The 26796-nt window shown below is 37.7% G+C and overlaps 1 protein-coding gene across 2 annotated transcripts in view; it reads left to right on the forward strand.

Annotated features, from left to right (window-relative positions):
- The first annotated feature begins 608 nt into the window (after positions 1–608).
- The window catches only part of CERKL (ceramide kinase like), a 50695-nt gene continuing 24507 nt past the window's right edge, over positions 609–26796 (forward strand). The window contains exons 1-2 of one of the 2 annotated variants that reach the window (XM_015634837.1): positions 609–831; positions 21652–21894. In XM_015634837.1, the coding sequence (XP_015490323.1) occupies positions 609–831; positions 21652–21894 (466 nt within the window). Of the gene's footprint in view, positions 832–1057; positions 1130–21651; positions 21895–26796 lie in introns of those variants that run through there. The other variant, XM_033515944.1, reaches the window with a different exon arrangement.

Below are 26796 nucleotides of genomic sequence, written 5' to 3' on the forward strand. Positions count from 1 at the left end.
GTTATGAATGAAGGGTATAAATGGGCGACGTCTCCACCGGGGTTTATGGCAATAATCTGTTTTGCAGCAGTAATGCCAACATGGCGTTTACATTAAGGTTATGTCAGAGTGAAAGACTTGTGAAAGACTCAGCCTTTTTAGTATGGAAGGGCTATCAGAGCTTCATGTAGTTTTCTAAAGCTAAGTAACAGCAATATTGTCAATGATAGCAGAAAAGTTGAAGACGTGGGACTCCAACAAGAAAAATTGATTTCTGCAGTGGGAGCGTTCCTTCCTTGGAGAAGTAACTGAGGAGAGCAGAGCGCTGAGATGCCCGAGTGCCGTCGGGCCGCTGTTCCCCGTGGGCAGCGCACCTGAGGCGGCTCTGGCCGTGCCGCCCTGCGCTCCGCCCGGCACCGGCAGGGACGCGCGCCCCCGGCAGCCGAGCCCTCACAGCCGCCGCTGCTGGCGAGGCACGGGCGGCCGCTCGCTGCCGGCCGAGGACCCGGGACGGGCGCCCTCCCGCCGGCCCCCGGGAGGTGCGGCCCCGCCTGTGGGGCGGGGCGGGAGCTGCCGGGCCCGGCGGGCCGCGGGCGGTGCGGCGGGGCCGGAGCGGGGGTGCTGCCGCCATGCCGGGCGCCGCCGGCCCGCTCCCCCACCCGCAGGGCCGCGCCCGGGCCGCGCCCCAGGAGCGGCGGCGGAGGGTGGCCCCGCTGGCCGCGGCCGCGCCGTCCCGGGCGGGGGACGAGCCGCTCCTCAGGGGCATCTTCGAGATCGGCAAGAGGAGCTGCGACGTGGTTCTGAGCGCCCGGCGGCTCCGCTGGAGCCCCATCCTGCCCGAGAGCCCCACAGGTGGGACGGGGCAGGGCGGGGCAGGGCTGTCCGCCCCGGCCGGGAGCGTGCGGCGCGGCCCGGGGCGAGCGGGGACAGGCGGCCGGGGCTCTCCGGCAGCGCGGGGCAGTCACCCTAAACCGGGATTGCAGTAAAGTGCTTAAAGGCAGAGCTGCCGGGCGCCTCCGTTCCCTTCGAGGTTACTTTACTGACTGAAAAGAAAAAGAAATTGTTCGTAACGCTTTGAGTGTCTTGTACCTGAACCAAATCTCTCTGGCAAGAGTTGCCTTCTTGGTGGGTCATACGAAAGGGACAGAAGGTAGGGAGGATGTTTTTTGTGGCCTCTTAGCCCCAGGCAGAGCAGTAAGAGGATTTAATTTTGTTTCTGCGGCATCAACTTTTCCCGGCTTATACTCTTTGGCAGGTACATAAACTAGAGCACAGAGAGGAGAGTATGGTTTTGTGGATGTGCCTGAGTTTTGTGATGAGGCTTCTGTTGCGTTGGTCGTCATTGTTCTGTGGTGTTCACACGGCAACACGCTGAGAAAGTGTGGTTAAAAGATTTTATCAAGTGAAGCAAATTATACACAGAAGTTTAAGAAGCAAAGGAATGCTGCTCGAACGTGTCCAAATAGATATTCTTCTCCTAGAAACTGTGTACATATACGTAGTTGTAAAACTGCACAGAGACTCCTTAAGTTGCTTGTTTATTTCAGTGACCTCCCAGTGTTTACATGAAAGAGAAATCAAAGTTGTATTCAGGAATGCAGTTTCCAGGCAGCATGTTTGCCTTCCGGGATGGCATGGTCAGCTTGTCCAGGCTTAAAATACCACGTTTATTTTGGAAGTGTATTGAACAGAACTTAAAAGTTCCTATAGGTAAGATCTCATAGATAAGGTGAGATCCATAGAGTTAGCATTTAGAGAAGCAGAGTACTCAAATGCTCACAGATTAAGTCAATATAGTTCATTTAATGAAGGAAAGTTAAATTTAAAGTTGGGATACCGGGGCTACCGAAACTGAACAAATAAATACACAGTCATGCCCTGCTGTTGACTCCTCTCCTCTGTACAGTGTAACTGTGTTAATGCAGGGCTACACTTGAATACCTGCTTTGCAGCAGGACCGCTGAGTTCTGAACACCCCTGCACCAGGTGTGGGCGCACAGTCCTTCCTCTTGGGGAGCCAGTCTGGGTGGGTAAATAATGCTGTTAGTGCTGAAGGTTCTCTTCCTTCCCATTTGGGACTAACTACAGGTCTCTGTGTATGTGATCTGCAATGTGATTTATTAATTATTTAGTTCTGTGTGTAGAGCTCTAATATGAGTGTCACTATATGTTCTGCCTCTTTAATGTAAGTGGAATTGCCATATATCAGGATCTACGGTCTGTAATTGTCAATAGTGAAGGATATTAAGGTGCAGACAGGAAGAATAAATCTTGGTGTATATTGCTCCATGCTTCCAGAGATGGGGAGTGTATTCTGTGTCTTGGCTTTTGTGTGGTTTTGGCTTTTTTTGTTTTATTTGGCTGGTTTGGTTTGTTTGTTTTTATCAGAAAAATTGATCCCTCTCAGCTGCTACTTTCATACAGACATCAGAAACTTTTCATAGCTCCTGAAAGGTAATGAAGTATGCAGTGCCTAAAGTCAGACCTGTAGCAGATGGCAGGACTTTGGGAGTCCTATGGAAAGCAGCACTGACAAGCTGCTTCAAATTTTATCAGGATTTGGGCTTTTACTGCACATGTATTAAATATATGCTGAAACTTCTTTCTCGGACAATTTGGTTTTATACTATATGGCACTGAGCTGCTGAATAATTTCATTTTTGAGAGACTGCAGTTGCAGCAGTCAAATGCAGATTCTGAAGCTTGAATGTTTTTCTTTTCCCTGATTCTTGGCTCCCAGTAGCCTTTACCCTGCAGTGTTCTGTACTGGTGCTGGGAGGAGCCATCTGTGGTAGGGTCTCATTCGTAGATAAGTAGTGGAGTGTTCAGAGATGGCTAACAGCTCTCTGGACAAGTCTTTCCACTGGGATTTGGCTTATGCATGCTCTCTTCAACTCAAAAGCTTCATAATGTAGTTTGCCTTAGGCTCTAAGAGGTCAAGCCAGATCTTCACGCTTTGCAAGTGCTGCTGAATGCATCTTGGTTGGACTAGTATGTAGCAATTCTTCCTATTTTATGGAAAGGTCTTTCTTCTACCATAGTTGCTACAGTCTGTCAAAATCAGAGTACTATAAGGTAGTTGCTTTCTTGGTGTTTTCCTAACCTCCCATTCCCCATAGCTCTCCAGATGAATTCCCGTCTTGCTAATGTTGTCATTTGTCATCCGCAGCTCTGCGGTTCCAGTTGTTCTTACATGTGGTAGTTCGTGCAGTCTTGGCTCTTCCAGATTCTACCAGAGCACAAAAGCTGCAGCTCAAAGTTCCCAAGCAGGGGACATCTGCTGTGCCTGGGCCCAATCGAGTCCCACTGATGTATGTGTAGTTCTGCTCCATTGTGCTGTTCCTGTGAGGCCCTAGGCAGCTTGATTATCAGGAGCACTTCCTTCTTCACTCTGTCCTGGATTTCTGCAGCTTCTCCAAGAGGTTTTTGGCTACCCGTGCTTGCTGATGATTTTTGACGGCTTCCTTCGTTGTTCACTCTACGGCAGAGTTCCTACCTCTCAAATAAGCATGAGCCATTATGAATTTTGTGTGTTATTTATTATAACAAAGCTTATGGCAGAAGTGAGTCTTGGGCAGGCGACTGGGTGTGGAGCCTGGTGGAGAGAACGTGTCAGGTGGGAATATGGGCAAGTGTGAGGCATGGCTCAGCTGTCCCTTGGAAAGGCTGCAGCTACAGCCTGGGTGTGCAGCTCAGCTGAGCCTCTTCTCCTCAATGGGTGTGGAACCTCTGGCCTGTAGCAGGTAGCTTGCTTTAACAGGGCACTGGGCACCCCGACGAGAAGCAGAGCTCTCACTCGGTAGTAGATAGTTTTTTTATCTAGCTTCTTTCTATGTGGCATTCCTATGCTGTAAATATAATAATGGAAATCAAGAAAAAGGCAAGACTTCTCTATTAAAATAATCCAGCCCTGAGTTGTGGAGGTTTTCATTTTGAGTGCTGCTTCGAAGCTATAGCAGAGAAAACTGTATTAAGTACAGATTTGAATATTAAGTGATTTTTATAAGTTCCCAGAAGATCATTTGTATCCTCTTTATGAATATGGCTTTTTGTTGTTGTTGTTAAATAAAGACTTTAATGCTGATAATTTCTAAAGCCTTCAGCATGTTTTTAAAGTTTGCTATAGAGTTTCCTGATTAACAATAATTGTATTTTTTCAGCGGATTTCTGTCAGGTAGGAAGTGTAACAAAACTGGCAACTGTCCAGCACTTTGCTGGTGTGTGAAGTCTGGAGGATTTTGGTCATTATGAAAAACTTTATAAGTGTAATTTCTTGTCTGTGTAGTGTACTAAACTGAATGGTATATAAAGTTATTCTCTGACTGACAGCTTGCTGGGCTGACTATTTGGATAATAATAGTAATAATTTGGATAAAGCTTGCTTTTTAAGTATTGGTAATTGAACACAATTTCTCAATTAATGAACAAGAAAATAAGATCTTAATGTGCTATTAATATTAGTTAATGTGCTATTGAGTATAGATTTAATAATGAATAAAATAAAAATAAAAATATATTTTTAATTAGTTAAAACTAATCAATATATTGTTTAAGTATGCTATTCTTATCTATAGTATGCTTTAGTTCTTGTTAATATTCGTCTAAAATACGGATTTATAGATGTTCAATGTAAGTGCAGCAATAAGGAAAACGAATCACTGATGCATTTTAACAGTGAAAGAGTCAGCAATAAAGGACTTAAAATTAATTCCAAGTGCATAGTGGCCTGTTGCCAAGGCTATTTAGGAACAGATGTGGCTGAAATAGATACCAATAGTCTGTTTGGGATCTCTAAAGTAAGACATCTGTCAGTCTATCGGTCAGTCAGGAATAATGGAAATGGAAACTGGCTGTTACAAAATGTGAATTACTGAAGTTCTAAATTCAAAGCTTTTGATTCTACTTCTGACGTATAGAAAACATATTTTCTCTAAGTGGCTTATGTATTGTCCAAACAGAAAAACTACTTTCAAGGAAGAGACATAAAGAATATGAAGTGTAGCTAAAAGTGAGGTGTTCATGTGCCATATTAATATATGGTTTTCAGATGTAAATTGAAGGAAGAAAGCATGAAGTTTTAAACAGTCCCATGGTGTCTGAAGTTACAAGACACTCAAATCTTTTTCCAGGAAGTTCTTAAAATTAACGTCTTTTAGAAAAATAGTGCATTAAGCTGCAAAACAATTTACTAATCTGCAGTTTATTGTGGAAATTGAAAAATAGTTATGGAAGTAGGATACACTAATTAAAGGAGTCTTAAATTTTTTTCTTTATTTCAGGAGACTTTTGAACTTAATATCTTGACTGACTGTGTGGTTTTTTTCCCCTTTATCAGAAGATCAGTTCATGTGTTTGTGGCATAGCTTACATTGTTTCATTCTTTCTGTTCTTTCTTGTATTTCACACATTTGTGCATCTCTGTGCTTATACTGAAAGGGGCTGACATAGTCTGGATATCTAATAGGGCCTTTTATATGCACCTCAATTCTGTACCTCCAAAAAGAGGGTTCGGATATTTAAATCTTTGTTCCTGGAAAAAAGTTTCTGTGCTAGTTCTTGAAAATTATATCTGTGTGTTCAGGTCTGCATACACATTTAGTGCTGCCTGTGTTAGTGAGTTGGATTCTGATGCTATGGGAATTTGAAATAACAGGATTAATTTATCTTTCATAGAAAGTAACCCTTCTTTATGCCCTTTTTTATGCAAAACTTTCTGTTGATGAATTTGTGGTTTGTGTTATCTTAAAGCTCTTGTAGGCAATAAACTCAGCAAGTTTTAGACTTGGGTAAAGGATTTTGCTTTTGTGGTTGGGTTTTTTTCCTTTGTTTCTCCCATAGCACTGTGTAATAGGTCTTTGCCATGTTCTGTTATTACAGAGAAGGCTGTGCTTTGCTTTATTCCTCTCCTCTTCCTGGCTGGGGAGTGAGGATGGTGCCTGGCTGGGTGCTTGGCACGTTGTGCATCACTGGGCAGCTGGCACACCAGGAACAGGCCAGGCGTGGCTGGTGCTGGCTTTTGGCCGCTGAGCAGGCAGACTGAAGAAAGAGAGGTGGGAATGAGGGGGCAGTCAGGAGCACTGTGGTTGGGGGTGAGCTGATATATTATGGGAGTGTAGGGGCTTTGGTGCAGTGCCCTGTGGGTGTGGGAGGGATTTGTGGTGCTGTGGAGAGGGATGTGAGTGAACGGAGGGGACGCTGGAGCTGTTGCTGGGCAGACAGGGAAACATGCAGGGTGATGCTGTGGTGTGTGTGGGGGGGTGTGTGATACAGGGTGGGGGAATCAATGAAGAATTAGAGGAGATATGTGATGAGGAGTAGAATGTGAGTTTATTTTCAAAAACAGTTCTCAAAGTTCTGAATTTTCTTGTCCACAGAGTAGTTGACAACTCTTGACTGTGCCTTTTGGGCAAAGGTGTGCAAGAGTCAATTGATGGTCCTGCTTATATAGCACGATGGAGAGAATCCAAAGATGTATATTAAAAAAGAAGATGATAGACTAACCTATCTTTGATGCCCATGTTAGTGATATTTTCATATCCACAATAGTGCTGTAACATTGAGTCCCTTTCTCAGTATAGATTATTGTTCTTTTAAGTAATTAAAGAATATGCAGTCAAATCCCTAATTGAAGTAGAAGTCTCTTATCTCAGTTTCTTAATTATCCTGATTTTTGATCCTTCACTATAATTTTGGCCCTTCACACTAATTTTTTAGCCCCTCTTTCAGATCCTAGATGCTGTAGTATTCTTTCTTTGATTGTCATTTTACCATATCATCCCTGAATCTGTAACCGCCTATTATGCACTTTTGTCTTTTTCTATTGCATCAAATGTTGCCTGCTTATCTTGACTTTTAAGTGTAGTTAATTGGAAAATGAGTGACTTTTTTTGCAGTTGCAAAATAGAAATAAAAGCAGAAAAGTCTGTCATCTGCTCTTGTTGGAATCAATAAAACTAAACTTAGAAAAACAATTTTCCTCTCCTTGTAAATGTCTTGTTAACTATGTGTATCACAGAAGCAGCAGGTAAATAATAACTACTGTTGCAAATATGTAAAACCCAAACAAATAGATATTGGATAGAAGATCCCCTTTCGTTTGCTGTTTCATTTAGCTAGATCTGGCCATATTATGCACTGACTTTAGAAGGAAGTTTTTATTCAACACATCCAGTACTCCAAAGATATTTTTATTCTACTAAGACAATTTATGAAAAAGCTTAAATGGCTGAAAATCTGAGAACATAACCTGAAGAACTGAGTAGTCTGTGTACCTTAACATTAGTGGGTTGTGGAACTAATGTTTTCCTTTTGAGGAAATCAGTGGTCCTGGTTTTTATGACTTATGTTGTAACAGTATGTGCAGACAAAAAACCATAATGTGTTGAGTATCTGATACATGTATTACCATATTGCCATAAGGAACTGCTATTATGTTAGACACCAACTGATTTTGTGATAGTGTTGGATTTCTCTCACATATGCTTATGTTTTTGTACAGATGATCCTTTAGGAACATCTGCTAGTTTTGTGGTGGTATCTGCTGTTTCCTTTCAAAATTTGACCTTTTTGTCATTTAGTTCTGTGACTGCTATAGAATTCTGTTTTACCAGAATCTTTTTCTAAATTGATTCCTGTCTCATAGATACTAACTGTCAATTTTTTGGGTTGTGATTTTTTTTTTTATTGCTGACTTGAAATAAGTGACTAGAATGTCTTCCTTTTAATTGTTCAGGTTGTTTCAAAAATACTGGTGTGTGTAGACTAAAGGTGTGGATCTCAAACTATTTCACTAGGGAAGTAGTTTTGCAACTCTTGTCTTGCAATTTAGGAACCCTTCCCCCTTGAGTTGAAGAGCAGATTTGAACAGTAAAACTAGGTATTATTTAAAAAAAATAAATTGAAATTGTAAGCCTGAATTTTTGTATTAGACTTGATGTCTGGTAGCCTACCTGTAAGGGATTTGATGAAACACAATTCACTTATGTTTAAGATCTGGTGGAACTTCCTCCTTCCCCAGTTTCTCACTTAGATGTCATAGGAAAATAATAAATCACTGAGAACTTTTTCTATGACTTGGTTTAACTCACAGTTCTCTAGTCTAGCATGTGGCTATTTCTCACCTGTGTTGCAAGTTGAAACAAATGGTCAGTTCATTAATACAATTCAGCACTGAACTCTGAATTTCCTGGCTTTTGCCTGTTTGAGCAATGTCAGATGGCAGTTAGTTGGATGCTTTTCAGTGCTGAATAGTTGCTGTAGTTGTCAGTTTATTTGAACTGTGACAATATATCTGTTCTGCCAGTCCATACACTCAAGTGAATATAGGAAAGTATTCTTTGTGAGGCTCTGAAAATGCAAAGCAACAGATGTTATGTACTGCACAATTATAGGTATCCTGGAAACAGATCTTTACACAGTACAGACAGTCTTGGAAAAACAAAATTTGGCACGTGAATGATCAAGTTAAGGGTAACAGCAATAAATCCTTATGACTAAATATAATGCTGTTTTGTACATACTGATCTGAGCTTGGGTAATTAAGTGCTCATTGTTATATCACCCTCCTGTCATTTGATGAAAGTTTAAAAATTATCTTGCAGTTATATTTTTCTGCATTGTTTTAGTACACCATAGTAGAAATAGAATAAGCGTTTTCACTTAAAAATAACATTTGAAAATGTATTTTGAAAAAAAGCCTATGTGAGTCTAAGGAGTGACAATTCTCGTAAATAAATTGCTAACAGTAAATTCAAATTCAAGATGATTTGCTGGGTTTCTGTGTGAAAATAGCACATCTTTGCCTGGCTGATCTATTGACTGTTCTGAAGATGGTTCAAAATGAGATTACTGCTGCCCAAGTCTTCTCCCTGCTCTCCTGTTTGTTGCATCTTGCCTTTTGGAGGCTTGTCAAAATACTCTGTCAAGAAAGGTACTGAAAGATTTCACACTTGGATGGTTTTGGGTTTCCCAAAGGCCTGCTCTGTCACATCTATGTAATTTAACTTCCAGTGAGGTGATTAGCTAGGGATCAAAATTATCATAGTGCCAGTGAATAGTGCACTAACAGTTAGATGGCTGTAGATGGTGGTAACTCATGTCAACATCAAACTTTGAACAGATTTGTGATTTCATTCAGTGGATTCTGCAGCTGACAAATTTTCTGCTAAACCTAAGTGTATTGTAAGTTACCATGACTGGGAAAAGATTGTATACAGATATCTGTTTTTAATTTTGTACTGATTTTATTTAAGGAAAAAGAATACTTTGAGTATTTAATATCAAATGTAATGTTTCTTGGTCACTTGACTGCAACACGCTCATTAAACAAGGCTGGTAGTAACTGGAGTTGGTTTGGAAAACAATGCTTAGCAGAAAAAAGGGTACCTGATCAATGTTTGTTGATCAACCTTTTTTTGACTGTAGTACAAATTAAAATTAAATATGAGCTTTTGTTTGTTTGTTTGTTTCTTAGGATTTACATTTGTTGAGTAGTTAATTATTTAAAATATGACGGAAACAAGCAGGTGGTGATTTTGAAATTTTGTCCCTAGGTCTCACTTGTTTTATGGAAACCATTTGGGGAAGGTACACACAGAAATTCAGTACTGAGCTTATAATGATTTATATGTATATGAATACTTGCTTAAAGCAGATACTGCTTTTTTTTTATCAGCCTTTAGCAATATTGATTTTATGTGGGAGCAGAGTAATAAAGTAAGTTCTTTCCTACAGCACAGCTTTAAAGCCATGGCAGTTTTGCAGATTTGACTAGGTGGCAGGACAGTGAGTCCAAGAGTTGGAATAATTACACACATTGTAATGTATCGATCTTTTATTTGAATGCCATCAGCTTGGAATAAAGATCAGGAGCTGTAGCTATACCATTCCTAATGTGTATGATTATAGGTTTATCATGTGGAAAATGTCATCTGTCACTTAAACAGTTGTTAGGATTATTATTCTAAGGGTAATTAGAACATAAATAGAGACTAAAGCAGATGTTTGTATGCTCTATAAACCAGCAGTTATTTAACCACATCTTGAATAGTGTGTGCAGTTCTGGTGTTCTCAGCAAAGGCAGTGTGGGACTGGAGAAGGTTCAAGGGGTGACAGTGGTTAAAGGTACATAATGGCTTCTGGATGAGAGTGGCAGACTAGGCTGGCACTTCTTGGTCTGAAAGGAAGGTACGGGAGATGAGGCCTGGACCAAGTAGGTGGCAGATGTAGAACATAAGAAATATGGTGCATAAGGCTGAGAAGAACCAGGCTGAAAACCAAATGAAAAGCTAAGAGAAATGTAAAATTTACTGCCAAAGATTGTTGATGCTAAAAGATTTTGTGGATTCAGATGGAGATGGATGGTCTCATTTGAGTGCTGTTAAATGTGTAGAAACCCCAGTGAGTTCAGGGTGTCCCAAATGAAAACAGGTGGGGAATGGAAAAGTACTAGTGGGAAAGAGAATAAATGCTTCCTTTATTCCTTCTCTTCTCTTAGCATCTGCTTATGGCTATGGTTTGATATAAGATACTGGGACAGATGGACGTTTGCTCTGTCCTGGTATTGCTGGTCTTAAATACAAGAAACCAGTTAAATTATATTTAAATGATATTTTGAGTAAAAGCACACACATCACTAGTCTGCAATTCCCCCTGTGTCTGCAGTGCCAAGCATGATTTAATGATAAAATTTGAGCTTCAGCTTGCCTAGCCTTCCATTTGCAAGGTACTTACTTTTATTGGTTATAAATAATACAGGTTAAAGAAAGTATGTTCTTTGCCTGACAAAATACCAAGGGGTTAATTTTATTAAATGCTGGTTAAGAATTACAGTGCAGTAGTAGACTGTATAGGAAACCTGAATTTCTTAGCCATAATTCCCTTGGAAATATTGTTCATATGAATGTTTATTATAGTCTTGGGGTTTTTTAATATATTTATTTTTTATTGTGGAGAAAGGAAGTTAAATTCCAAAGGCATAGTTAGACTTGTATAGGATAATGTCTGAAACCATTGAGAATGATTTATTTTGATCAGCCTCAAAATAAGAAAAAAGTGTAGCTTCAACATGCTTTGCTGGTATTTTTCCATAAATACATTTGAGAAGATTACTGATGTTCACAGAAGATGACCCTTAATATAAAACATCCATGTCCTTTTGTTATGTCAGCCACTAAAAGATGTGTGCCAAGGTATCAATGCTGATTATTTCTTGATCACAAATGGTGATAATTTTCTTGAACAATTCACTTTATGGCTAAATCAAAGATTATTGTATGATTTGTAATGTGCAGCTGGATACGTGTAGAATTACAGCAAAAATTAGTTTTTGTTAAATTTACTTTTAGATGAGCAAAATAGGTTTAATATTGTGATAGAGGAAAATTTGCATGAAATAGTAACAATAACACTGTGTAAATGTGTGCTGAAGTGTTTGGAGATGCATCTCTGTTGCTGTGTGGGTGCTCTGAATGGGAATTGCTCCCTGACTCTGCAACCATATGCAGCATTGTGATGCTGTAAAATTCATAGGATCTGCAAGTAAGATGCTTCAGCCTCTTCTGTGCATACTGGTGTAATGCTAGCATTTAAGAGTTTGTGGGAGCAAAAAGTTGTATTATGGGAGATTTGAAGTATATCTTTGTCATCTGACATGTTTATTCAACAATGAAAACTGATCAGAAATTGGCTTGTTTAGTTTTGCTTTGATTTTTCTGGGTTTTTTTTTTTGTTTTTTTGCTGTGTCAATCAGTAATCTTTTTGTTTGATTGTAGTACTTACTGCTAGGGTTAGGAATGGATATGTAAATGTGACGTGTGCGTGAAGTTACCATACTGGAGATAAGGGGAGCTGGTGGTAGATGCCAAAGAACTTGCTTAAAGTACATTGGAGAGGTTTGTTTGAAGTTGTTGGTGTGTGCCAGGATGCAAAGCAGACATTGGGGAGCATTTTGGGGTGGGTTTTTTTAAAGGTTTTTTTTTTACCAGTGTCTGATTAAAGCAGTCAGAAGATAGGTAGGTTTCTATATATAACTTACTATGCTAATGTAGTTTGATATAAAAGTGAAAGTTACCTCTGTACTAAATTTTGAATTTCATGGTGCTCAATGTCGACGTTTTATTCATAAAACGTTTTATGAATTCTGCATGTTCTCTGAAATGCATTAACTTACCCTATTTTATGCACTGGTTATGTGTCAATTCAAAATGGAGATCTCCAGATTTTTAAGAAAGTTATGAAAATTTCAAACAATATTTAAAATGACTCATTACCATTTATTAATGTAATTTCTGAACAGTATAACAACATAAAATATTAAAACAACTCAAATTAGAGGCTTCACATGATAATTCTGTGAATGTATTTTAATTTTCAAAATAGCATTATTTATAATTTTTTATAGACAAATGAGCTATTCCCTAGAATTATTTTTTCTGCTAAACATTTTGTAGACCTGTTGATAGACTTTATAAAGCGCCTGATGTACAGGGACCACAATTTAAATTAGCTCAAAGAGATTTATTATTTACAGTTTTCGTTTGACACGGGCGTGTTGCAGTGAGTACGCAGCAGTTCTCGGTGAGCTCGGTGCAGACACACGGGCACAGGTGGGCGTCCTGGTGGCGTGCACCATGCAGGGAAACACATGGCACTACACAACATGGGGCAAAGAGCACGCAGTTGGAATTAGAAATCATTTTATGGATACCGTGGAAATGTGTGCTTGTTCGCGTACGGGGTTGTAATTTCTAGAAAGGGTGTGCGTGTTGTTGTATTGAACATTTGTGAGACAGACAGCGCTCTAATGTAGCTGTCCTTACTTTGTGCAGAGAGGAGCTATTGTCTGAGCTTGTTTATGTCAATATTTTAATAATTTATCTTTATAACTGCTTTGGACTGTATTTATAGTAACATTGGCACCCTGTGTACAGAAGATACAATCAGTGCTGAAAGGAAACTTGCATCCATCTGGAAGCAATAAACTTTTCTAAAAGACTGCACAGTGTTACTCAATCCTGTGATTTCTCACTGTGAGTGAAATTAAGGTTTGGTTCAGTTGTGTCACATCATATTGGTATCAAATCTTTTGTGAGAGCTTTGTCATAGTGTTAAGCTACCAAAAAAAAAAAAAAAATTGAAATTGATGACAGTCTGAGAATGTAATTTCCTCAGTCACAGAATTATGCATCATTGCAAACGGAGTCAATTCTATATAATAAAAATAATTATAATACTGGGAAGCTTCTGGAGTGTTGCATTATGTAAGCTTTCTATTAAGTGCTAATTTGTGTACTGCACAATTGACTAAGAATACCGTAAATTTGGTGTTATGTTCTAAGTGGTTTTTTTATTGTACATCTATCATGTAATATGAATTATATTTTTAATATAAATTAAAAGTTAATTTTTTTAGTTTTTAAAAGTTAGAGAAATACGAACAATGTCCATAAGGAGAAAGGGGTGGGCGGGGGGAATCTATATTATAAAGATCATCTAACAAAATTCTGGGTTTTATTTTTTTTTTATGCTTTTCTTTTAAGTTTGTTACAAGTGTGGTGTACATGAACAAAATAGGATTAGTTCACCCCTGCAGGCAAAGTGGTGTAGCCTGCATTCTTCCTGTTCCTAAGTGGCAACTGAGCGTGGGGGTGAGGGAAGGGTGTTATGCTTGTCAGAGGATTCTGGTGGTGCTATTGCCATCTCTTGCCCTTGGGCTAGTGCAGGAGATGCAGATACAATGATACAAAGGATGGCAGAGTTTTCTTCATAAATCTCTGGGAAAAAAAGTAGATTGGAGATCAATGAGGATAAAGCCAAACATGTAGAAGTTAGTGGATGAGTTCATCTAGCAGCTGATAGCAATGCTTTGATAACTAAAAGCATGACTTGCTAGGGTACATGAATTATCAGTAGTTTACAGGAGGAAATTGACTTGTGTTTAGAATGGGCTGCTTGTTTTTTTTTCCTGAAAATGTTTCTTGAAAACCTTTTCCAGAAGAGACTAAAATTCAGACATTTGAGACATAATGAGATCCCTGAAACACTGGTATTTAGCAATATGGGTGGTTTCTAAATCTGTATTTGAGGCTGAGGCAGATCTGGTGCAAGTAAAGCTCCAAGTAAAAGTAATTATTAACTTGTATTTAATCAAACTCAGTAATGTCATGTGGTCATAAGAGGTCATTTGTTTCCCCACTTCCCCTTATTTTCTGAAATGACAGAAGTAATTGCTGTGATTGTAACATAAATTAGTAGGTACAAAACACTGTGTGTGTGTGAGATGTTTTCGAGGAAATGTAAAATTAGGCTCATGTTTCCTCTTTGGGGATTCTTTAGTGTATTTCAGCTCTGCTAGCCATGTTTCTATTAAATCATGTAGGCCACTAGATACCAGTCTTCTGTTTATTTCAAAAGTCTCTCTGCAAATAGATTCCGTTTTATGATAGGTGTATGGTTGGTCTGTGTAAGACCACTCATTTAATCTGATACATATGTTTGCAGAGGTTTTGGGAAATGATGGAAATCAGTGATGCTTTTTACCCTGTTGTCACTCTAAAGTTTCTTACATAAGTTTTCTTACTAAATTAAAAGCCTCAAAGTTTCAGCCACTAAATAAAAGATTTGCAGCTACTTTTCAAATCATATTATGAAATTAGCCAGTATATGGGCCATATTTTTAATATAAAATGTAGAGCTTTCTATAGTATATTTCCAGTGACCTCTTTCTTGCTGTGGTGTTAATAAGAAAATGTAATTATTAAAAGCAAAGCCTTTGCTTGATGCATCTTCTCAAATGCTTCAGGATGGGAATCAGTCATTGTCTGCCTTGCTTCCTTTCAGCTTACCTTGTTGTTCTAGCATTATTCCCAATAGAACTCTGTGTTATTTTCAAATTCAGCATCTCCCTTGAATTCTTTCTTCTGGAATGAAGGGCAAACTCTTCCTTAAGGTGAAACTTTTTCTCTGGAACAGTGCCAGGCCTTCTGCTAAAGTTTCAGTCAGACTATTTTGCAGAGGTATTCATTCAATAAGCTATTTGACTTCTTTTCAAACTGGCAGTTTCAGTATGTTTTTCTAATGGAATTCTGCCATTAGCCTGTAGTTAATCAGCAAGCTGCTTCACTGCTCTATGTGAGAGCACTAATGAAAGCTTGATGGATAGATGTCTGATGAGCCTCATTACAAGAGGAAAGGCCTTTTCCATGGCCTGCTGGGCATCAAGTGTATGAGCGTCACTCTGAGATCTGGTCATGCTTAGAGGGGAAGTTCCCAAGCCTGGCCTTTATTCACAGGGCATCAGCTCCAGCAAAACCAGCCTCTGAGCTGTACTGGACTGTGCTCTGACAGTATGGGATCCTCTTTTCTTTTGGATCAGCCAGAACTAAGTAGTTTGGTGATGGTTGTTCTTTTCAGAAGTTTGCCTATTGCTGTCTTTTAAAGCTGTAGTGAAAGTTAACCAAATTTTAAGTGCTTGAGTCTGCTCCAGCTCAAGACTTCAAGGACTACACCAAATGTTCTCTAAAGCTGCCTTTCCTTCAGTTGCTGTGATACGATGCTGTGCACAGGGGCTGTACATGCAACAGCCCTCTTGGTTCAGTGGGGATGTTCAGAAGTTCAGAGGATTAATTTTTCCCAGATATGGTGGAGAACAGGGGCTGGAGTCAACTGGCTGTGGTGTCTTGTGGGGAAGAACCATTTGAAAAATGGTGAGAGACAAGAGGGGAAGATAAAAGGTAGGAGGTTACAGTTTTAGATGGATTTACCCATGCTGTGAATATTGTAAAGTTGTTTAGAAATAAGTGAAATTATTCTGTTATGTAATGTAAACCTTTACCCCATGACTGAGATTTACATTGAAAAATTATTGTTTGTTTTTGGCTGGTATTGTGTTGAAAAATTGAAACTGGAAGTTCAAATTTGTACTGAAATTTAATTTTTTTAATCTGTCTGTTATTCTTCATAAAAATATTCTTTTTAAGGGTACTTATCTGTACTTTAAAATAAGATGACTTCTTTAAGCTAGAATAGTGAATAACTCCTTGTTTTTCTTGTCTCCTTGTTTCACTTGTCCAGTGAAACACAACTGAATGTGTCATTTTTGCTTTGTAAAGTGGAGTTTTGTTCTGAGACTTATAATTTTTTTTTAATATATAAGATGTCACTAGAGCTCTAAAGAATTAAGAGAAGCCATTGTGCATCTTTTACCTTTCTGGCTGACTCTTGTTGATCTGTGTGATCTTTGGGGAGTTAGCAATTGGAAGTGAAAATGCACAGCAGATTGGCTCAAGACATGTTGATTTCCTGCTGATGAAAGCAGACAGTCCCAGTTCTTCCTTCTTCCCTGCTGTGAATTTTCTTAGCACTTTGTAGCATCTCTGGTTTTATAGGACTTGTGTTGAACTGATTATACTAAACAACTGTCAGAAGACTAAGCCCGGGGAAAAGTGGGCAATCTCTGTTACTTTAGGGAGTTGATTTGACTCAGCTGAGTTTTGCCCAGAGCCAGACTTCAGGAAAAGGGTTGGAGTGCACAGTCATGGCAGGTGAGTCGGGGGTTGGTGTCTATTGAGAGAGGGATTAGCAGTGAGGTATTGCATTTGCTTGGCAAAATACATCACTTCTCCCTAAGATTCTCTAGAGAAGGAGAACGAAAATGGGTTGTATTCCTGTCAGATGTTTTTAAGCTCAGTTTTCTGCCCTGAAGGAATACAGCTGCTGCTGCAAGTGAATAGCTGCCATTAAAAGGTGAAGTGAGTAGTTGCACCCTGCTTTTTCTCTCCAGCTCTGCAGAAACTGAGCTGCATCTCTTCAGTCCCATGAAATACTTTCTGAGCTCCTTGCCGCTCCCAAGCAGGTCTTTGCACACAGTATGAGAAACGTGTTTCTAGATTAAGGCCTTGCTTGTGTTAACTTCTCCTGTAACACCTTTTAAAAGGACTACAGTAATGTTAAACTAATCTTCAAACAAAAACCAGCATCTCCCCAACCTGGCCCTGGCTGTACCACCTTCTCCTCAGCTTACTGTTTGATACTTTCAGCAAGCAGAAACTGGAATTTTGCTTTCTCTGCTTGCAGAAGAGTGTAAGAGGCATAGCATCAAATTTTGCCAGAAGTATTGCATGACCTATCTTTTTGAAATAAGATACCATTCAAAATTCATATGTTTTGAAATAGCTTTTCTGTCGCATGTTTAGAGTACTTGAATAAGCGCTAAATAGCCAGAAAGGCCTTATAGTTTTTCTTGGCTTTTCTGGCAAGAACGATTGTGTCTGCTTTTCTCACTGCCAGCGAGAGTCAAGTCAGCTTGATCAATAAGTAGCTGAAAACTGTAGAGGTTTTATGAATCAGGTGCATGCTGCTTACTGTGCTTTTCTGATTTACAGTGGGGGGAAAAATGGGCTCAGTAACTGATGGACTAATAGGGCTAAATGTCAATGCTGATTTAATTTTTAATTATATTTATTTTATTTTTGGGTTTGTGTTAATATAGTTATGCTTTATTGTATGTCCTGAATGGTTACTTTGAAAGTAATGTTCGTACAGTGTAGGATGGTCTGTGATCAATTTTATAATAAATAACTGTTGTATAATAAAACACTTCTTTAATAATTACTGATCACTGTATTTTCTTTGGTATGGTTTGATGTTTTTTTTTTAAATTTAAAATTATTTCTGTTAAGTTACACTGCACTGAGATATTTCCATCAACTATTAAGGAAGTAGCTTTGAGAATAGAGTGGGGCAGAGAGCCTAAAATGTGTAAAAGATTTATTTACTCATTATAGTCAGGAGGGCTAGGTATCTTGCCAAAGGTCGTAGGAAGCATTTGTGACCAAGGGAGTATAACACTCTTTGCTTTGTGTCTGATTCTTGTACCTGAATTACAGTCACATTTCATGAATGTTTTCTGATATTTTCCATGTACTCCAGATTTGTTATGGAAATCAAGTCCTTAAGTACCACTTCTAGATTTTGGGCCTCTGTAGTAAGATAGCAGTCCAAAAAGTGGTTCCTTATTGAATATTGGTATTTATATTTAAATACCACATTTTCTTTACAAATGTTCTATTTTTCAGTAGTAGTGCTTTTTTCCTTTTGTGAATATTTTCATCACTTTTGCTGTAAATGTGAGGTAGTCTTTTTGTTTAAAGCCTAGTTTAACATCCTTGACTAATTAAAATTTGGTTTACTATTTACAGTGAAACCCTATTTGAGTGTATTAGTTCCTCATCTTTTAATTTAGCTCAGTATGGTTGATGCAGACATGTTTTTTTGTTAAATAAGAGATTTGACTACCATGAATAGGAAAAATGTAGGATAGGATCATTGCTTGAAATTAGTGGGATGATAAATAGGGGCATAAAACTTCCTAGAAATTCATCTATCCAGGCAGATTTTTCTTTTTTTCATGCTGTATTTGGAAAAAAAAAAAGTGGACATGTGCAGAAACTGTGAGTACAATTAGCGTCAAGCAGATAAATCCAACTCTAATCCTGTTTACGCTCTACATCAGACAGATGTGCTGAGATTGATTTAGACAAGCCCTTGGCTTATAGTTACTTTTTTTTAAGTGCCATATATTCTGGTTTTGTTAGATCTTTTCTAAATGTTAAGTGCTGTTTTTGCTCTTCCCTAACGCCTGTAACCTACTTTATACAGGTCCCCTCTCTGCTTTCATGATGACAGGGCAGCCTGGTAGAAGAGATTATCTTTATTCCTTGTAATTAAATTGACTTTTTTTTTTTCAGAAGATACAACAATGGGAAGTGGGTACTGAATAAAATAAATAGCATGATATCTAATAGATGTGTACTTAAATCTCTTGCAAGAACAGATGGTACCCAATATCTTTCTAAGTAATGTGAGAGGACAGTTAATGTCCTGAAACTGCTTGCAATAACCCATATGATACTAACAAGCCAATACGGCTTTCAAAGTTTAAAAAAGTGTTTAATCCAGTATATACTTTATTATGAAAGTGAGGTTGATTGTTATGTCATTCTAGAAATATTTTATAAATGCAGCTCATGACTTAAATTTTCTTTAGCTGAGTTGTTTTATAAAATTGTACTGCATTTGTGATGGTCTTATTTTCAGTAAGCGGAGAAAATGAGAATTCTTGCTTATGTTTGGGATTTTATGCAGATTTCTTTGCAACTTTAGTAAAAGTGGGTTGTCCTAATCCTACTGGCTAGTTCAACATATTCTCTAGAAATTAAAACTCAAGGATGATGTTTTTTTCCAATTCAGCATTCCTAGAGTTTATATCCTTTTCCAGAATGCATCTCGAAATGTATTCCTGTAAAACAAAGTCAGATAGTGGTTTTGAAAGTTTAGTACTGCCTAGTAAGAATGTTTTATTTTAAATATCAAAAGTTTTGATATGCATCTGAGCAACATAAGAATCTGATAAATACAGAGTATTATTTTGTATTTATAAATACAGAGTGAGAGGAAGATGCACAAGCAAGTAAGTAACTGGCTGAAATAGTGATGAAAAGAAAATACAGACCTTACCTGGCTTAAGACTAAATGTCATTTTATGAAAGCTAGTGGGGAATTAAAAGTGTTTTATCATGCTTTCATTTTCCTTGACTTGTGCAGGATAAATAGGCTAATGTTAGTAACTTTTATGTGGTGCACATCCATAACATTGGCATAAAAGAGTTCATGATACACACTGCGAAACTAAGAGTTAAATCAAAAATACGATTTATTTTAAAGTATGATTTGTTTAAAAGTATTTAAAAAGCAAGCCCACTTAGAATATTTATATTGGTCTGGAGAAATGAATGTTGCAGGTGAGTTATTGCAGTAGAATGGTTGTGGTTATATTTCATGTGTCTCTGTTCACTCCTTTTCCTAAAACATTGAGGTTGTGTGCTGGCATTTTCAGTGTACTGTATGTCTGACAGTGAAGCTTTGTGAAAAAACATAAGCAGACCCCTCAAAAATTCTGTTTTAAAAATGAAAACAAGTCTTTAGGTATTAAACTATGTAGTTCTAGGAAATTTGGGACATCACCAGTCAGTTTTTCATTTCAGATCTACAAAGACTACTTACCCTTAAACGTTTTAGAAGAGCAGTACAAAGTTTGACAAAAATATTTTGTGTACATCTGAAAAAATGCATGACAGACAATTTCCTGTGTACTATCTCAGTACACACCAACATTTACTTGTCACAGTATTCCTGTGAAGAGTGGAGTAATTTCAGTCCAGTTTTACAGCTTAGTAGCTGATTTATGGAGATACTAAGATGATAAAGTACAACAAGTTGGGAAAAATATGTGGGAAGTATGACAAGGTCATGCTTCTATTTGTCGCAGATTATTTGGTATAGAACAGGAAAAAATGAATTGGTTGAGAATTGTGAGAAGTCATATTGACTTGAGTTTTAGCTCTGTTAGCATGGCTGAGGAGAAGTCATCCAGTGTTCCTGGATAGAGAGATGATCACTGTGTAGTCTCCCAGAAATGATGTTGAGAAATACCAGTATCTAATTGTTACAAGGATTGACAAAGTCATCTTTTTCCTGTCCAGAAAGAGTATATGACTTTCTGAAACCCTCAGCTTCATGTGGTGTAATGAAGTAGGGGGTGCTGTCCATCTTTCCCTGGATGACAGTTAAAATAGGTCTTCCCAACACTCCAGTACAGCATGTATCAACATTCATCAAACAGAATCTGCTACAGTTTTCGCTACTGAGAAACCAGTTGACAGAGTTGTTGCTAGTTTTGGGGAAGTTTTCTGGTTTCTAGCATTTCTTGCCTTGGGCTGCAAAGGAGCCTTTATTGGTGCACTGTATCAGATCTGCTGCAATTACAAAGGAAGCAGGGAAATTTCTTTCTCTGTCCAAAGAATCTGATAGCTACAAGGAACAGTGACATTTTTCCTTCAGTTTGAGTATTTGACTGTTTTTGAGGAATTGGAATGCAGCTCAAGAGAGCAGAAAAGGGAGAAGCCTGTACCGTAGTGCCTCAGTTGATACATCTCCAAGTGGTAGCATCTGCAGCTGCAGCATCCATGTAAATAACAGCCCCAAGATAACAAAACCTTCCCTTAGCCTAACACAAATCTCCCCTGGGATGAGGACTGTCACAAGAACTTTTTTGCAACTGTTTTTTTTTTTGTCTTCTAAACTGAATTCATAAATCAAAGATGAAAGCAAAGATGGGTAACACAGTTTTGATTTATTTGTCTATTTTTGCTTAACTGTTTTCTGATAAGTTTTAGATGTAAACAAAAAAGGCAATGGTTGTATCAAATGAAAAAAATATAGTGAGCATATAATCACCTTGGGTCATAGCACACTTTCTGATTTATGATTTACAAGTATCACTGCTATGATTTAGGTGAATAGAATAAAGAATTTGCTTTTTAAATGTGAATTCAAAAAGTGTTTCTTAGAGTATGAAATTTTATTAATTATTTTGAACACTAGAAAGCTGAGTAAATAAGCTCTTTGAAGTTGTTTTGTTGTACAGCTGGATACGTAACAAATTTGGTGAAATAAAAGACCAGTGATTGAAGGAAATGATATGCCATAAGTTTCAATGCAAGCATGAGGAGATGCAAGAAGTGAACCTAGAGATGAAGCCCTAACAATACTTTTAGCTGCTACTCCCAAACACATTAGTAATGCTTTTCTTTTTATTTTTTTTTCCCCTTACAGGTGATTCCAGTGTGGCTTTGCAAGTTCAGGAGGAGATTATTGAAATGAAAGATGTATTTTCAGTAAAACTGAAACGTCGTCGTTTTGCAGGGCAGAAAAAAGGTGGTACTTTGTTGGGTATCACAATTTTTAAATGCTTGAATAAAGAAGAGAATAAGCTTACAGACTGTGCTATCCATTTAAATAACTTAAGTGAAGATCATTGTCAGTTATGGTTTGGACATCTGAAGGAAATTTTGAATGGTAAGTATCTAATTGAGGTTGATATAATATTTATTTCTATTTGCAATACATGAAGGTGAGTGAAGCTTAGAAACATCTTGCCTGTGAAAAAAAATTAAGACACAGATATGAATCTTATTTATGGCAAATGTTTACTCATGAAGTTTTTACATGGTCAAGTGTAAAATCTAGGAAAGTGACAATAACTGACTAATGTATCTGTAAAAATGAAACAAATTGATGTTATTTTTGAAGAGTTTTGGAAGCTACTGAAAATAAGTGGTTTTCTTTATTCTGACCGAAGAGTCTTCTGGGAAATCTATTTCTGAAAGAAATAACATATTTTGTTGATATTTTCACTTGAAATTGCATCACACCTGATGGTACTAAGTAGCTGCACTTTCTGGGAGCTCTTCAGGAACTTTCTGGTGATGGTTTAGGAAATCCAACTTTAGACCTCCATATTCTTTAGGAGACTAATGGGAGAGACTTTTCTCATCTTCATAAATTCACAGGTAGCAGTGCTCTTAAGATTTCTGTAGGATTCTTGTTGCATAATTTGATGCAACATTTATTGACAATCGTGATGGGATGCAATTCTTTATTTTGAAAATATCTTCCTGTGTTTGCCTAGGCTAATTCCAGTTTCAGGATGCTTTGTTTAACCAGTTGTAGGGTTGGTTGGGTGATTGGTTGTTTGGGATTTTTTTATTTTATGGAAGCTCTATCAAAATTAAGAAAAAAATATTCACCATATAGGGAAAAGATCCCCACAAGAAATCCAAGGTTTTCACATTAGTTTGTATTTGAAAGGCACAGAATGTAGCACAATTTTGATTTAAATAACCAAAACAACATCCCTTCCCCAATCCCAGACTCTGATTTAACTCCAAAAGATGCCTCTGTTTACAGTTTATAGCAAATTAGTTCTTCTGTTTATTACAGAAGGGAAGCAGTCTATCTTTTGACACACTATTAGAACTCCAGCTGAATTGTTAAGACTGAGCCAGATTATGGAATTCAAATCTTGTACATCTGTAGTGTTTATAACCAGAGTTTGAATAATAATTTATAGTGCACTTCTACTAAAGTTTCACAAGAAGATATTATAGAAACAACACGAGTTATTAATGGTGTGTTCTTGTATTGTTTGTTTACAATATGCTTTGGACTTCCCAGTGAAGATGTGCATTAAAAATGCCTTCCCTTTTCCCCTTTTGAAAGATTTTATCATGAAATATCTCAATCTGCAGAAGTGCCAGGATTCCTGTAGATCTCCAGCTACCCATAAAGGCGAGGACATTTGCATAAGGAGCAAATGTCTGTTTTGTTCCTAGATTACTCTCCATCTATCAGGAGCAGTCATACCATATGTTCACAGAAAAAAAAAGCTCCAGTATCTCTAGCTCAGGTTGCCTTGACCTCGAGGTGCAGTCTCTGTTTTATAGCTTTGTAATTGGAAGCCACCTGAACCTGAAAAAAAAGTGTTCTGTGCAATGCTCTTTCAAGTTCTTTCTTCAGTCTTTCTCTAGAAGCTCAGACCTTGTACAGATTTTTTTTTGGATCTCTGATCAGTACATTTTTTCTTCTTGCTTTCTACTTCAGGAATAAGCAGGACTCGGAGAGATAAAAATAACCAAATAAAAACCTCATCATACCAGTTGCTAATGTGTATATTCTGAGTCTGAACTAAAAGTATACAATGCAGTTGAGTTCTCTTGATTTCTTGGTGGCTGATATTTCTGTGTGAAACAGTATTTTCGTAGTTTTTGCTGCGGCCTTTTTATTTTTTTGTAAAAGTGCTGGAGTTGTTAATGAGCTCAAATTGGCTACTTCTGGTTTTATCCTTCTGAAACAGTAAAAATTACTTCCCCGCCCTCCCTCCTCTCCCAGTCTGTCTTAACACAAAGTAATTTTTCATTAACTGCTGCATTATTGACTTGAAGGATTTTTTTATTTTTTCTGGGCTGGATCAAATTAAAAGCAGATGATTTATTGAAGTAGAACATATATATCTATATATATTAGGTCAATAATATTTAGACATTCTGACAAATGGGAGTATATGTTACTGACAGGTGTGTTTCCTCTGCAGATAAATGCTTGTTTACCTTATTCTTTGACAAGTTTTTAGGGTTTTATGCATATATTAATTAAGGAACAACAATAGCGAGTTTATCGGTGATAATATGAGCCAAAGTTTATCTGGAGGTTTCTAATGAAGATTTTATTTTTTTCTGAAGTTTCATGAACACAGTTTCCTTTTTAAAGTGTGATCTGTGTCTGGCATGAATGTTTCATACATGGGTTTTTCCCTGTTCATTTTTATTATCTTCACAGTAAGTGTCCTCTGTTGCTTTGACTTTGTGTTCAGAGTACTTCAATTTAAAGTTTCACTGGTCTGTAATCTTTTATGAAGCCTGTTATCATGTAAGTGAGCGCACTCATATACAAGTGTTTTGAATTTAGTTACAATGACTGCTATTATGGTTCTTTCTGAGTGTGTGTGACAGGATAACAAAATATAGGTACCACCATCTTCCCATATTTAAGTAAGTTCTTATTTTCTGCCTGCTGTTGCTGCTGTTCCAGTGCATGCCAGCTAGATATGAAGAGCTTGCTCACTGATAGAGCGTTCCTGAAATCTGATCTGTCCATCACATGTTTGTTAAACTGCTGTAAGATAACCACTGCCATCTTCATACACCTCTGGAGCCTTGGCTCTGGACTGGCTCCTGGAAGGCCCCAAAGGGCAGCTTAGACGGGGTGTGCTGTTATCTCGTGTCAGCCCTGGTGCACACCCCTCTCTCAGTGATTCCCATTCATACATCACAACCTTTTGTACAGGATTTACAAGGTAATTGGTACCAGGCATGGTACGTGGAGACACACCATGTCAGTAGAATTCACTGTTTCATCTAAAATCCTCTGCACATGCAAATACACAGTCGCTCCTAAAGGGTTGAGGCAGGCTCAAAAATGAGAGAAAATGTACAGTTGTCAATGCTCATCCACTTTTTCTAACAAGATAAGACTTACTAACAGTTGATTTGAAAAAGCTTTACTTAGGAACACTGTAAACTAACAAAAGGCAGTAAATGTGGTTAAGAATAAATGATAAAGTAACAAAAAAGTACAAAGTGCATTTTATTTTTATCTACTCTTTCATAGTATCTATCACACAAGGATTTGATATAAAAGCCTGAAACTTCATGCATGAAGTTTTAATTAAACCATTAATGTTAAACATTAACTGAGGTTAGTTAATATTAACAGTGGTGTCTCCATAGTTACATTAACAACTCTGTCTCATATTGTTGGTTTTTCTCATGTATAATATTCCTAATGCTGTAGAAAGTATTTATAAATGTAGGTGGTAATGACATGATTCCAGGCTCTTAACTTTTGTAACATAAACCCGTTTTCCTAGGGCTGGGGCCTGAAAGCAGCACAGATGTATGTCTGAGCACAGCGTCTCTGCTGCCCTAGGAGCCTTTGTTTTCTGAACACCCTGATTGACCCACCACCCTTCATGGTTCACTGATTCACTTGATAGATCAAGTTTAAACTAGTGCATATTAGCACATTTGTTAGTACTAGGGGAACAGTTGGCCTTCCTGCTTTAGGCTGCTGGCTCGTTTCAAATGGAGCGGCCACGGAAAACAATAACAGAATACCAGTTAGGAGAGCCCCAAAAGGCTGGCAGGCTGGGATCAGTTGCACACAGTAGTCAATGACATTGATTCATTCATATAGATGTTGTTTAAAGACAATTAAAAGATTATTATTTAAAAACGCTGTAAAGAAGCTTCACAGTTATGTTGCGTGAACGTTTAATCTTTGGCAGTTACAGGATATGCTTTCATTAAACTCAGTTATTCAGTGTGTTTTAACATGTCCAGTGCACACCAGGAAGGATAAAGCAATACATTTTCTCATGATCATCCTTTCACGTCAGTTGGCAATTATTTGGCACAAACAAAATCAGTAGTGTACCATCTCGGCTCAAACACCTTGTCTGTGAAAAATATTTCTGTCAATGTAGTATTTTAGCTCTCTAAAAAAGTAAATTGATACTCAAATAGTCATAAAGAGAATATTTTAATACTTTGATCCTATGAATTTATTTGGTTTTTGAAAATCTTGCTAGCATTTATGTATTAACTCTGATATACTTTTCAGCAATAGCCCAATATACATAATCATAAATACAGTTTCTGGTTTAGAATGTTTTAATTAATTAATTTTTCTTTAAAAATTAATTTTCAACAATTTCCTCAAAAATCTAGGATTTTTTTCTACCACCAACTGGAAAGTCTGTTTTCTTTTGCCTCCATATGACTTCTTTTGAAACTTTATATTGCTACCTAAGGTTAAATTTTTATATCTCATATGCAAAAACACTGAGGTGAGGTAGTGATGTTTGCTTTTATCCCTTCAGTTTTTCCCGATGTCTGTTTCACAGAACCGTAACTTGCTCTGTCTGGGTAACAGATTATTTGACCCTTCCTCTTCTTTCTCTACTTGTACAAACTGTACTTTCCTATAAGTTTTCTATTTAATTTTTACCGATGCTTTAGGCAAATGATAAAGTCACAGAAATTATTTTTTTGGTCTTAATATTTTTATAACTTCTAAAAGATTGCAACAATACCAGTTAATAGATTTCAATTAAGATGTTATTATAATGTCTTTATGATGATGATTTATATGTATTAATAGTCTTTGGGAGAAATAAATACTTTTTGTTTAGTCTTCCTTGTTTGTGTTATAGTTCCTGTAATAAGAAATTCCACTGCAGTACATACCTGCAGTGCTTCTTTTTGTTTCCAGAGAATCAAGAAGAATTTAGGTTGGAATGGACCTCTGGAGATTATCCATTCTAGCTTCCTGCTCAGGGCAGGTGAGCTTCTAATAAAAGAT

Source organism: Parus major, chromosome 7 (assembly GCF_001522545.3).
Source record: "Parus major isolate Abel chromosome 7, Parus_major1.1, whole genome shotgun sequence".
Classification (NCBI taxonomy): domain Eukaryota; kingdom Metazoa; phylum Chordata; class Aves; order Passeriformes; family Paridae; genus Parus; species Parus major.